A 13,855-nucleotide genomic window follows, 5' to 3' on the forward strand; every position below is an offset into this window, starting at 1 on the left:
AATAATATCAAGTAGAAGTAGTGTAGAAATTATCCAAGCTTTAATAATGGATTTCTATAGTTATTATATCACTGTAATGAACAAGGACCTTCATGTATCAACGGAAGGCAAAGTTGTTACATAATTCCATTCCCGTTGTTAATTGCTTCAAATTTCATCATTGCCGCTGACATTTGTTTCATGGGCCGCTGCAGGAATAGCATGACTTGAGCAAATTGTCTATCATAATTGTTAGTATGTCATATTGGATAATTTGTTGCTGTAATTTTTTGTGTATCTGAACTGGACTTCGAAATTGAATTCTTCATCAGACAAAAAATTAATTTTCCCACTTGGTTCCCATTCTTAAGTGTCATTATTTGGCAAATCTATCTTTCAGATCCATTACTCATTTTAATGCAATAATTATAATATTAATAACAAAGCATGCAGTAATCGTTAAACTTCTCATGTGAAAGAAACGCCGTCCAAGCATGGCTCTCTACGAATTCTGTTCCTGAAGAGCATTTACCACAGCTTCTAAGAACTGCATGCCAGTTTATTTCTTGCATTTCATCGCCTGCAGGCGTCATGCACTGGTTCGCAATGCTGTGTTTCTTGTTGTTGCCGGTTACTCCAAACGCATTTATGATCTCTTATCTTCCGCCACAAAATAATATCATACTCAGTGATGCTCTCAACCTGAAGCAAAATATCATCAGTTCTTTAAACCACCATATTGTAATAGAGCGGCTTAGCACAAATCCCTCAGTGAATTTAGCTTCAACGACCGAAACCACTCGTGATAATGCTTCTGAAAACGCCGAACTACAAAGAATTGAATTCGAAAACTCAACTACAAATACGAACACCGACGCGACGTCCCCAGCCGATCCAAGCGATGTTGGTTGTGAGAAGAACCAGACGTTGGGCATGAAATGCACTCCGTATAACAGCTCCAGCGAAGAGGTCTTGAAGTGTTCCGGAGAAGGTTTACTGCGAACCACTCTTCTGTTTGGAATGTGTCTGACTATGACAGTCATCCTTGTAGGCGGGATTGGCAATGGAATCACAATTCTCATACTTATTCATCAAATGATTCTAGGACAAAGACAGCAACAGATTCGAACGACAGCATCGTCGGTTCTTGTGCTAAACCTTGCCATTGCTGACTTGTGCTACAGCGTCTTGTGTCTGCCCTTCGTCTTCTCAATTTACCTCATCATATTCAGATCAGGTCTAGTAAGTTGTTGTGCCAATATGAAATTTTTTACGGAATTTCGTTCCTTGTAATGTATTATAACTTAATTGCATCTCGCGAATTTAACGTACGAAAAGAATTGGTTATCGCTTGAACATCAGAGGGTGCATACTTGATCACATCGTTTGGAGCAAAATTGTGCCATTTGTGATAATAAAAGATTACTGAATGAAGTTTTCGCACGTCCTCAGGATCTCGAAGCTCCGCTCTCACATGGATTTGATACCAAGTGTCAGTTCTCGGCTTTCTTCCGCTACACGAACGCCATCTCCGAGTGGACTACGATCGGGCTTATGGCTCTTGAAAGGCGAGTTTCAAGTCAGGGTAATATGGAGTTCAGCACCACCTAATTTAATTAATAAGTCAATCGGATAATCCTTATTGAATTTTAATTTTTGAAATTAGATTTTATATTAAAGGAATCAATTCATGAAGCTGGATGGGATATAACTTTGATAATCTGAATGCTAACATCTTCGGCAAGTAATCAGGAATAGACACCAATTAATATTGTGCACTAGCCATTTTACGCAATAATATTGGGCGTCTAGGTTGAAACGGTAAAGTATCAGGTATCAGGTCTTCGGCACCAGGTAATACGATTGATGTCGTCCAAAAAGAGAGCGCAGCCGTGCATCACCAATTTTGTGCACCTATCCGTCCTGAATCGAACGCCCTGCATATTTCCGTAATACCATCTATCAGCCGCGTATTGATCCTGCCGTCAGTAACCAGCCCATAACATCTTATTGTTTTAAATATGTAGCGGTTTACGCTAACCTTATTCTGAAGCGAATAGCCCAGAGTGTGATGATCGTCCCCAAAGATCATTACATCGAATCGTCGCTTCACATCTTCATTACATCGCCTGAACATCCGCAGGTTCATCACGATCAGTCGATATGCTCGGTGGCAGAAAGGCGGCTACCGCTGGTTCACTCCCAAAAAGTCTGCGTGTTACTGCCTCATGATTTGGATAGTGGGTGTCGGCTTGCAGCTGCCAACGCTTCTCGAGGTGAAATACGCTTCACCCTCCGATTATTTCTTTCCTCGATGAAAATTTTGAAATAATAATCTTTCTTACTCAATATAACCTTTATCCTTCGTCATTGTGAGACATTTGAAATAAATGTAACCATTGTTTCAGGACAATTATATACACCATTTGCACTTCGACAGTAAAATAACTACCTACATTACTTGAACAGGCTGGCCCGTTTTTTGGAAAATTCGGCTACAACACTGACACTGTAAAGTGCGACTTTGTCAGTGATCAACCTGAAAATTTCGGAATGCGTGACGTCTTCTTTCTGATGGAGGCTCCCGTTCCGTGTGTTCTGATACTCGTGGGTTACATCGCCATCATTGTACGCATCAAAAGCAGTACTCGGTTCATGAAGAAATTTGGGTGAGGTCTGCTCTTTAAGCTCAAATCAAAGTATTTAATACCTTTTTCAAAATTGTACACGGACACTAATTTTCACTGATTTAGTTTTTGCAGAAATATTTCTGTATTTGAGAGATTTACTTGGGCCGGACTCACACCATACTGCCGAGCATGTGCCAGGCATATGACCGGTCACGGTCCAGTCTGATATTCTTGGGTGCATTTCTACAGAGGCATACACACCGCAGGCATGGCAGGTGCCATGCACGACTTGTATGTGTGAATGCTTCTATAGAAATTCATTGAAACCTCATTCACAATATACTGACGAGCACGTGCCAGACAAATGCCAGTCTCGGTCCGTTCCCTGTAAGTGCATTGAAAGTTTTTATTTTCAGATTTTCTGACGTCCCGGTCAAATTATTTTTTACCTCGATCGTGGGCGGATCGTGCCTGGTCTTAATTGCACGGCTGGTGTGAATGCTTGAGCAGAAATGCATTAAAGAATATTGGACTGGACCTGAGTGGACCGTGACCGGCATATGACTGACACGTTCCCGGCAGTATATGGTGTGAACCAGGTTTAAGGAAAAGGTCGATGGAAACCGTTCAAGTAGTCATTTTTCTTACGATAAAATTCTCGATCAGCTTCTATACGTAATGTACAGTTTACAAAATCGTGAATTACAGTCATTGTTAAGTGATGAAAGAATAACTGGGCGTTCGCACTGAGAAAAACCTGGAGGCGAAATTCACTCGAATGAGTCGATTCACTTCATGACCCTATCATTCTTATCAATGTTCGGTTATCAGAATCATTACCATTAAAGTATGTAATAAGAATAAATTAATGGATATGCTTTCTAATATCTGATCCTGCTTAACCACATATCATTTGTTTGTTTTTCTCGCCACTCGCTCGTTCTGAATAGTTCATCCAATATCCTCCTAATGATAATTTAGCATTACTTCCATCAATTGATGTATGTTAGCTGACCTATAGGAAGGAAGCTGAAATTGTATATTCAAGTGACAATTTGCCCTCTTCATTCCAGGACTACTGCGTGTCACATGAAGATCGCCATGCGCAACAGCAAAACTACGGGTTTGTGCTTCAAACTGATCTTCGTTTACCTCGTGTGCGTTGTCCCTGTATGCGTGTGGAATGGGGCGATTCCCGAAGATGAGCTTGGCAAACCGTGCAACCAAATCTTGGGGATCTACATTTACTGTTTTTACTGGATCCAGTATGCAGCCAATAATTTTATTTACGCCCGATCGATACCTCGGTACAGCAAAGCTGCCAAGCAATTGTTGCACGCCGTGATACCTTGCTATTTTCGGCCAGATGAACATAGTTTCAATCTGAAAAAGGCTCCGAAGAGGGAACTTGTAGTGAGTGTTATTTCAATGGAGAAGTGTCATAACCAAGATTCCGTCGTAAAAATGTCTTCGTCTGTGAAGAACAGTGACGAAATGACAAGCGATTGCGAATTTTCATCTAACTATTACATTACACTATTATTCTCATCGCCTTCACTTCGTGACGAATGTGTCAATGACTCACGCATTTCGACTGGCTTCACTGATGATGACTCAACTCTGCAAAGTTACTTGATGACATGCCAACTACGCCCGAAACATTCCGTCTACTCTGAATGGTCCTTTACAGGCGACCGCCCGGGATCTCGTCCAGGGAATAACTCGCTCGTACCAACGCTTCCACGTCGCAAAAGAAGCTCTTCGGATGCTGGACAGGTCGCTGACTCCGCTAGAAACTTCCAGCGGAAAATTTCATTTTGAATGCCATGATTAATATTATTCATTACATGCATACTACCGATAAATGAAAATAGTATAAAAAATTCTTCGCCACGTAATATTTGTCGACAATTGAAATTGATTAACATCCATGTTGAATTTCGTCTCGATTTGCTGAATTGTGATGATTTAATCTCTGAATGTGCATGAAATATAACCTTCCGTATCAGGACTACTTGCTGCACATCAAGGCTTGCGATATTTTAGACCAAGTTACCTGTATTTTAGAGATCGATTTGAACCTAATATATTATTCAAAATCAAAATATTCTAGGTTTAGCGATCAATGTTATCTCTATATGGATAAGATTAGGTTAAGACGGATGAATGTCCGACTTTTGAGATTTTTATTTTTGTTAAATAAACATAGCTGATGTGTTTAATGATTTGCTGTACAAAACTNCATGAAACAATTATCATAGAAGCCACTTGTTAGTACAGTTATAAATGTGATGGCATTGTCTGACTGTTTAATCTCAATAAAATATAGTACGAATGTGGAATTTTCATCCGTTTGATTGCTGAGCCATTGACTTACATTTACATGGCGACTGAATTACTCAGATTAACGTAAATTTTATTTCTCAGCACGTAATTCAAAGCAGGTGTCCACGCTGGATGGGGCCGGAGAGCTCAATATATCAAAGTTGAAAGCGTAATGTAGAAATAGGACGTGCTTCTCAAATGAAAATTTTCGCAAATACGAAACATTATTGATAAATTGAGGCATATGTATGGGGAACACCCTGCCTTTGCTCTACTGCATGGAAGATCTGGCAGCGGAAACAGTAGAGTTATTGGTTGATGAGACCAGAGCATTTAAAGACAATATCAGCATGCAGATGTCTATTTTTGCATAGCTGATCGATTCTAGTTCGATTACAGAAGAGTCAATAGGCCAAAATGTATCGGTCTCTCCCGGCTTTTTTATTATAAGAATGCCCATTTAGCTTTTACTTTCTTTAATTGAGACTGAGACTCTAATTTAAAGATTTTCATAAAAATAATCATGGATATCATAGTTTTATCTCTTGCTCCACGCATACATTAACCGTTGTCAGCAATATTAGTACGCTATCATCGGAGACAGGGCTTCAATAGTTTTGCATACTCTCAAAAACACGTCCAGACTTCTCATAGCATTCAGCAACTCCAACGCGCAATCCTCGTGGGATTTACAAATAAAATATTTTCTTACAACCTTTTCTTAATTTCTATTTTCATGGAAAATGTGTTGAATTTATTGTTCTGAAGGCCATATTTTGTCGAACCTGAGGAATCAGATTCTACGGAAATAGATTACCGGAACATGATACTGCAATGTGATCGAATGATTGTACTGTAACATGATCGAATGATTGTACTGTAACGTGATCGAAAGATTTTCACTGTATGTACATTATACATACAGTTACGGGTTACTAACCTAACCGAACTAGTACGGGTTAGATACAGTAAATAAAAGAATGTAAGGTGTTCACTTCAGGCGGTTACCCCAATAACTCGTTACTATTAGAGGTTTAATGCTGATTTTCATATGAGTGTATAGGGCTTTTTTAGGCTTCATTTATGCAAACCATCTGCTTATAGCTGCTAAACTCATTCAGGACATAATTTCTTTCATGTTTCCTGGTCTTGTGTGTGAATATTTTTTTTTATTTTTTGTAGAAAAGAATGTGTTCAATTTGTACTGATTGAAAGCCAGTTTTCCTAGAACAAAATAATATTAAATGAAAATCATTTGAAGAAACAAAATCAGGGAATTGACTAATATCTCCGTTGAATTGGCAAATGTTGACTTTGTGAAAATGCCATATATTACCTTTATTGAAATATATATAAATATAGCTTGTTCGTAAGGTGAGAAATGAGAAAGTGTCTTGCAAATTTGCAATGATTTCTCTCTAAATAATAACAATAATATAATAAAGAGTTGTTAAAATAATCTAAGTTTTAATCAATATTGCAGAGCATTATAAAAAATGAAGATAAATAATTTATAACGTACTAAATTACTGAAGAACCAAGGGCGATTGCTGGCTTCGGAAGGTATTTGGCCTTCGCTCAGTTATATAGATCTGGCCTACATATATAGAGGGTCTAGAACGTTTGTATCACAAAAGAAGTATATGGAAAAATCTCACAGGAAAAAAATTAAAATTTGGTACACTTTTGTAAACTTCAGACTAAGACTGTTTAGTAAGAAATAATCCTGGAATATTCCTTTAAAGTACATCTCAATGGCAGACGAAGATTCTTATTATGGTGCTTTGGTAAATTCGTCTGGGATTGATTGAATTTCCACGATGAAATTTGCCATGTCCTCAACTAAAACACATTCCTTCTTCTCGCCGTTATCGATCGTGACGGTCAGAAATCTATGTAAATATAATAATAGCGGTTTCAGCGTTTATTTGGCCGTAGGCCTGTCGCCGATTCTTAACATCGCAGAACATTCACAGCTTGTTGCGGTCTCGAACTCACAACTCACTGCTCCAATTCTGCTGTGCTAAAAATGCTTGCAAGTGAGTGCAAATAACTTCGACTCTCTTAAATTCAACTCTTCTTCCCAATTAAAATATCTTTCTCGCGTGGCCAAGAAAAACGTTCGCTGCTGCATGGCACACTAGTTGCTCAAATTATGAATTAACTCATTGCAAAGATTCATTGCATTTATTAATAATCGGAAACGCATGTAAGTTAAGCATTCAATTATTATTCAAAGACAGTCAATATATGTAGTCTGCCGCTCCGTCTATCTAACCTCGAGTATAGTCGCGTGTCGTTGTGATAATAATAATATAATAGCGGTTTCAGCGTTTAGTAGGTCGCAGGCTTGTCGCCGATTCTTAACATCGCAGAACATTCACAGCATTTTGCGGTCTCGAACTCGCAACTCACTGCTACAATTCTGCAGTGTTTAACCGCCCGGCCTCCTTGCCGATTCTGACCAGAAACTGGCGCACAGAGCTGGGATCGAACCCGCGCCTCTCTGCGCCAATCTTGGTACTGAGTCTATGATTGGTGGATTTGGCTTGAAAGGCCGTCAATGATTGGCTGATGAACTTACGATCTCTTAACTTTTTTTGAAGGTATAGGCCCTGAACTTTAAATATATAAATGAGCAAAAATTCCTATGACTTTCAATCGTTTTAATTGATGTTTTTAATATCCCTTTTCTAACGTTTACTTGATATTTTTTCATGCTTGCTAAGCACGTCCATAAAAAGCTTGCGGGAATAATTTATTTAATCGCTTCAAGTGCGGGCAGCGCGCTATAACCTCGGTTGCGATAAATTAGATTTCTTTTGATAAAGGATTTTCAGAGCTGGGCAGCGCTACTTTGAAATGTAGCGGCGCTACCGCAACCGCTACATGCTCTAGATGTAGCGGGCGCTACCGCTACCGCTACACCCACTAGATTGTAGCGAGCGCTACCGCTACCGCTACAGTAAAATGTAGCGCCGCTACAATGGCCAAAATTATTGGAAATCTCTAAATATTTATTGTTCTGCTATTGGGATTTACTCATAAACATTTAATGACAGTAAAACATTTTCAAAACATATCAATGCAACTTTATAGCAATTAACCTAACCGAACTAGTACGGGTTAGATACAGTAAATAAAAGTTACAGTTATTTTTATTATTACAACACTTCTCTTTAACTTCACTTCTTGTTTGTCTGTCTGTCTGTCTGTCTAGCTGTCTGTCTGCTACAAATCTTATAATCGAAATTAGACACACTTCTACTTATCCTATCGATCTGAAATTTTGCACATTTGTGTAAAGTTGAAGACAATGCATGAATCAAATGTCAAAATAAATGATTTTAAAAATTAATAAAAAATTTTTTTTTCAATATTAAAAAAATTGAAAAAATAATTTTGTCAGCTACAAATCTTATAACTGATATTTGACACACTTTTATGATTTTAATTCTCGATTGCGATATAGAATCTGCATGTGCTAAACAGTGGAACTCTGTCGGAAATAGCTTATTAAAATGAAAATAAAAATAGCAGATAATGAATGGCAAGCTAATAAGCTAATATATGTTTTTAGTAAATACTATGATTGCAGAAAACACTTAATTTATGACGATACACAATTCTAACAGACAATTTAATGTTTCCTGAAAGGTTAATGTTGATATTCCGACATAGCTTAGAAAATGCATAGTTTTACTGTAGTTACTCGATATTGCATTGCACATAGGTAGGTACTAATTTTTTCAACTACCTACTGTACTATAGGTACTATTTTTTTCAACTAGCTACTAGATTGATGTGGTCTGTCTCTGGATCACTGAAGTCAAATTGTGTTAACCGATGCATAAAAAATTTAGCCTCCGAAATGGGCAATATTACACTGACTATATTAATATAATGACTATATAAGAACAAGTGCATAAAAACAAAATAAAATCCCGCAATTTCTCTATTCTGCAATAAAAATCACATTTTGCTAAAACGATTTATATTTTGTACAAACGATTTATATTTTTGTACATCTTTTTATGTATAAAACTTAAACAGAGAAAGAGCAAATAAAAAGGACATTAAACGGTTTACGAATCATTCAAATCTTCTGCAATATTTTATGTGAATCACATCCGTTGTCACTTATCCTCAAGCGAAATAATAATTTCTAGAATTTCAGTAAATATCACATTTCGGCAGCGCAATTCCAATTTTGTACCTCCATCTTATCAGAGAAAGAACTATAAAGAAAGCGACTCGAAACGTATACTACTCATTCAACACTTCTGAAGCTTTTTATCGGTATCATCTTCGTTGTCGCTTATCCACGAAGACCGGTGTTCGGGCTTGAGTTTGCAGTCATCACATAGCATCCAAGTAGACAATACGTTTGAGTTCAAATTTATCAATGCTCCTGTAACTGATGCTAAAGTTTTGGACTGAAACTCCGCTTCATTTGTTATATTTTCAGTCTTGTTCTTGATGCCCTCGATCTTCGTTTCCTTCTCCTGAGCAGATGCAATCAGTTCGCGGGTTTGGGATTCAAGTTTTGATTACTCAGCAAGAAACTTTTTACGGGTTCCCGCCAAGTCGGCAATCGTTTCCTCGACAAGCATCTTTTTCGCAGTCTTGGTGGAACTTTGCTCCTGGATGTTCCTCAAGATCCCATCGATAGCTCTAATTTTCTATTCCGATTCGCTCAGACTAATTTCTTCGTTGACAACTTGTTGTTAGGCACATTCCACTTCTTTTCGCATGACGCTGGTTCACTCCCAAAAAGTCTGCGTGTTACTGCCTCATGATTTGGATAGTGGGTGTCGGCTTGCAGCTGCCAACGCTTCTCGAGGTGAAATATATATTTCTTTCCTCGGTGAAAAATCGGCAATAATGATCTTTCTTGCACAATATAACCTTTATATTTCGTCATTGTGAAACTTTTGAAATACATTTAACCATTGTTTCAGGTCAATTATATACGCCATTTGCACTTCGACGGAAAAATAACTGCAGGTGTTGGACAAAATAAAGGAAACACCTGACATTTTGATATCGTAATTTTTGAACATGTTATGAACATGTTATTGTTTATTGCTGCATGCTAATCAATACCTTATCCCTGCAAAGATATTTCTAGTAAATAAATAGTAAATCTCTCTGACTTTCAAAGAGGCCAAATTGAAGGTGCCCGTATGGCAGGTGCTAGTGTGACAGAAACTTCTCAAATGCAAGTCGAAGTTTTCTGATAGAGATCGTCGTTACCTAAATCGAATTGTGAGGGACAATCGGAAGGCCACGACTGTTAAAATTACTGCAGAGCTCAATGGACACCTACAGAACCCAGTTTCCATAAAGACTGTCTGCCGACAGCTGCCCAGATCTGGATTCTATGCTAGATCTGCAGTTAAAAAAGCTATGGTTTCAAATACAAATACTTCAATGCGTTCAGAGTGATGTAAAAACCTCCAGAATTGGTTACTCGAGCTGTGGAAAATGTAATTTTCTCTGACAAATCATTGTTTACCTTATTTTTCAACCTCTGGCCGAGTTCACGTTTGGAGACAGCCGAAAGAGTCATCCCGACTGCCTCCTCCCAACCGCAAAACATGGTGGGGAATCTGTCATGATCTGGGGTATTATTTCTCGAAAATCCGGTGGACCAATGATTTCTATTTCATGGAAGAATCAACAACCGTGACTATTTAGGAATTTTGGAGGACTAATTCAACCAATGGTTCAAGCACTGTTTCCGGAGGGGAACGCCTTCTTCAAAGATAATAATGCCCCGATCTATACAGCTGAAATTGTTAAAAAAATGGCACGTGAAACATTCTAATGAAGTTGAGCGTCTCATTTGGCCACCGTGCACAATCACCAAACCTGAATATTATCGAGCATTTATGGTCGAATTTAGAGATGCAAGTCAGAAGTCTATTCCCGCCGGCATCGTTTTCAAAGAGCTGGACGGAATTTTGACTGAAGAAAGGGTTAATAATAATAATAATAATAGCGGTTTCAGCGTTATTAGGCCGTAGGCCTGTCGCCGATTCTTAACATCACAGAACATTCACAGCATTTTGCGGTCTCGAACTCGCAACTCACTGCTACAATTCTGCTATGCTTAACCGCCCGGCCTCCTTGCCGATTCTGACCAGGAACTGGCGCACAGAGCTGGGATCGAACCCGCGCCTCTCTGCGCCAATCTTGGTACTCTGAACTTTAACCACTGGGCCACCCTGCCTTTTCCTTTCCACCCTGCCTTAAAATTCCTTTGGAAAAAATTCACAATTTGTATGAATCAATACCTTGTAGAATTGAAGATGTAATTGCCGCAAAAGGTGGACCTACACAATACTAAAATATATTTTGTGGATTTCTCAGGTATTCCCCATATTTTTTCTAACCCATGTACGTTATTACTTGAACAGGCTGGCGCGTTTTTCGGAAAATTCGGCTACAACACTAACACTGTAAAGTGCGATTTTGTCAGTGACCAACCTGAAAATTTCGGAATGCGTGACGTCTTCTTTCTGATGGAGGCTCCTGTTTCGTGTGTTCTAATACTCGTGGGCTACAGCGCCAGCATCGTGCGCATCAAGAGCAGGGCAAAGTTCATGCGACAGTTTGGGTGAGGAACTAAGTGCATGGTTGACATAGCACATCAAGTGACTTCCTATTTAGACGTANATCTAAATTAATTACCAATATCATTTAACGCAATTCTGCTGAACGTGCTAGCACCCTATTCATACGAGAATTCGTCAAAAAGAGCGCCGAAAACCTTCCAAAAATATTCGTGACCATTACTAACGAGGAATTAACCATGATAGATTACGTCATTTCATTTCTGCGTTTTTTTTTGGATTTCCAATTTCACGAGAAAATGTCAGCGATGATGAAATTCGAGAAGCGGCCGTGTGTTTGGTTGAACTGTGTTGCCGTGAAAAAGGATCATCCTGTCTCTTATACACATCTAGATGTGTATAAGAGACAGATCATATCCTCGCTATGGCGTGGTTAAATATGTTAGAGGCAGCTTAAGGTTAATACTAATATGATTTCTGAGCTTCTATCTCATATCGACGGGGTGCGTGTTGGAGGCCAGCAATACCAAATTACCCAATCACTTCGTATTCTTTTTCGTTGACAGACATAGAAGAAAAATTGTAACTCAGTACTCACTGCAGTGGCAGAGAGCGCATTTTCTCGTCCGTCCGTCCGTAAAGTCACGGACAGACAGACGGACGGACGGACATGACGAGCACAATAGCGCCTTTTTCCATAAATGAGAAAATGCGCTATAAAGCTTATGGAATTCTGAGCTTGATTGAAGCCTATGGCACGTATTCCTTGCATGGTAGTAAATCACCCTGCCCAATAGCAACAAATCGTCAAAACAATTACCGCGGCCAATCATAACGGTGCAGTATATTTATATTGCACATAGCCTAACCTATTCATGAGAGAAATCTCAGTACACCAAAGAGCCGTCAGTACACAGTCAGTCTTTCAGGATTTAAACCGAACATGGACGTACCTCTTCAATAATAGCGGTTTCAGCGTTTAGTAGGCCGTAGGCCTGTCGCCGATTCTTAACATCGCAGAACATTCACAGTATTTTGCGGTCTATAACTCGCAACTCACTGCTACAATTCTGCTGTGCTTAACCGCCCGGCCTCCTCGCCGATTCTGACCAGAAACTGGAGCACAGAGCTGGGAACGAACCCGCGCCTCTCTGCACCAATCCTGGTACTCTGAACTTTAACCACTGGGCCACCCTGGGCCGACTACCGACATGTGCACTATAGGTCAACCTATCCAGACCTGCATTTAAATCCAATCAGAGGCTGCAGAACGGCGAAGAGAAGGGCTGAATGTGATGATATTATGATATGTTTATATCCGTGTGCTACCGCTACTGAAAATGTAGCGGCCGCTACATGTAGCGCGCTACTGCTCACCTTTGGGGATTTTTATATATGTCTGCCATATCCTATACGCCGCGAACCTTCTTCTGGTCATACAAATAATTATTTTTCATAGGCTTTTCAAACGCACAATAAATGCACGCAATACGCCACATATAAGTAGGAATGGGAAATTGTTATGCTATTTGACTTGATATGATAGCTCGTGAGGAGTTCTATGATTTGTCAATTTATTAGTAGAAAAAAGTACGCGGCGATGCTAAACGCTCGTCATTTCACAGAATATGTGAGCATATGTACCTAACACTTTTTCATTATTTTTTATGATATCAAAATTTGTTTACCTATGGCTTTCGTACATACACTCAGCATACAAATTGTAATTAAATTTTCTACCTTAATTTTGCAATCAGGATGTCGACGTTGGTCGAGAGGCCTTCAACTATAAAAATGTGGTCACGTGTCCACTTTTTAATGCGATTTCAGGTGTAGCGAACTTTTTTAATGCGATTTCATTTATTCACAAAATAAATGAACCTTAAAAATAAAATATTTAAGATGTATGTATCGTAAATGTATCTTGAAGGCTCCCAATGTTCATATCCAGCATCTTATTTAATATCAAATTTAAAGCATTAATATCTGCGCCTGGATCGCACATTGGCCGGTCATTCAAACTATTTAATGGCACTTCAATCTTATTCAATCTCCACTTGAGATAAGACATCTCTCAGCTGATAAGACTTGATGATGAGGGCAATAAAATGCACAAGTTATCTCTGATGCAGTCTGGCGCTAACTCTGTTATAAGAGGTCTATCCGTCAACACGTTCAGCGATTGGGGAAACTTATATTTAAATTGGGTGATTAGTAGGCCATCAACGATGAACTATTTATTTGTCATTTGATGCAAAGAGTTAAATAAATCTCGCTGTAAGTATTTCAGATAACTGTCTCACCGTTATAAATGAAGCCGTCACTGTTAAGAAAAAACGGTGA

At 38.9% G+C, this 13,855-nt stretch overlaps 1 protein-coding gene across 1 annotated transcript; it reads left to right on the forward strand.

Moving 5' to 3' along the window:
• The first annotated feature begins 379 nt into the window (after positions 1 to 379).
• LOC108665098 lies at positions 380 to 4,606 on the forward strand. The gene is made up of 5 exons (XM_018151820.1): positions 380 to 1,221; positions 1,432 to 1,547; positions 2,123 to 2,255; positions 2,449 to 2,648; positions 3,683 to 4,606. Exons 1-5 carry the CDS (start codon positions 571 to 573, stop codon positions 4,428 to 4,430), a joined length of 1,848 nt encoding a protein of 615 aa, XP_018007309.1. The 5' UTR covers positions 380 to 570; the 3' UTR covers positions 4,431 to 4,606.
• The last annotated feature ends 9,249 nt before the right edge of the window (positions 4,607 to 13,855 follow it).

The sequence above is a fragment of the Hyalella azteca genome, unplaced genomic scaffold, assembly GCF_000764305.2.
Source record: "Hyalella azteca isolate HAZT.00-mixed unplaced genomic scaffold, Hazt_2.0.2 contig39, whole genome shotgun sequence".
Lineage (NCBI taxonomy): Eukaryota > Metazoa > Arthropoda > Malacostraca > Amphipoda > Hyalellidae > Hyalella > Hyalella azteca.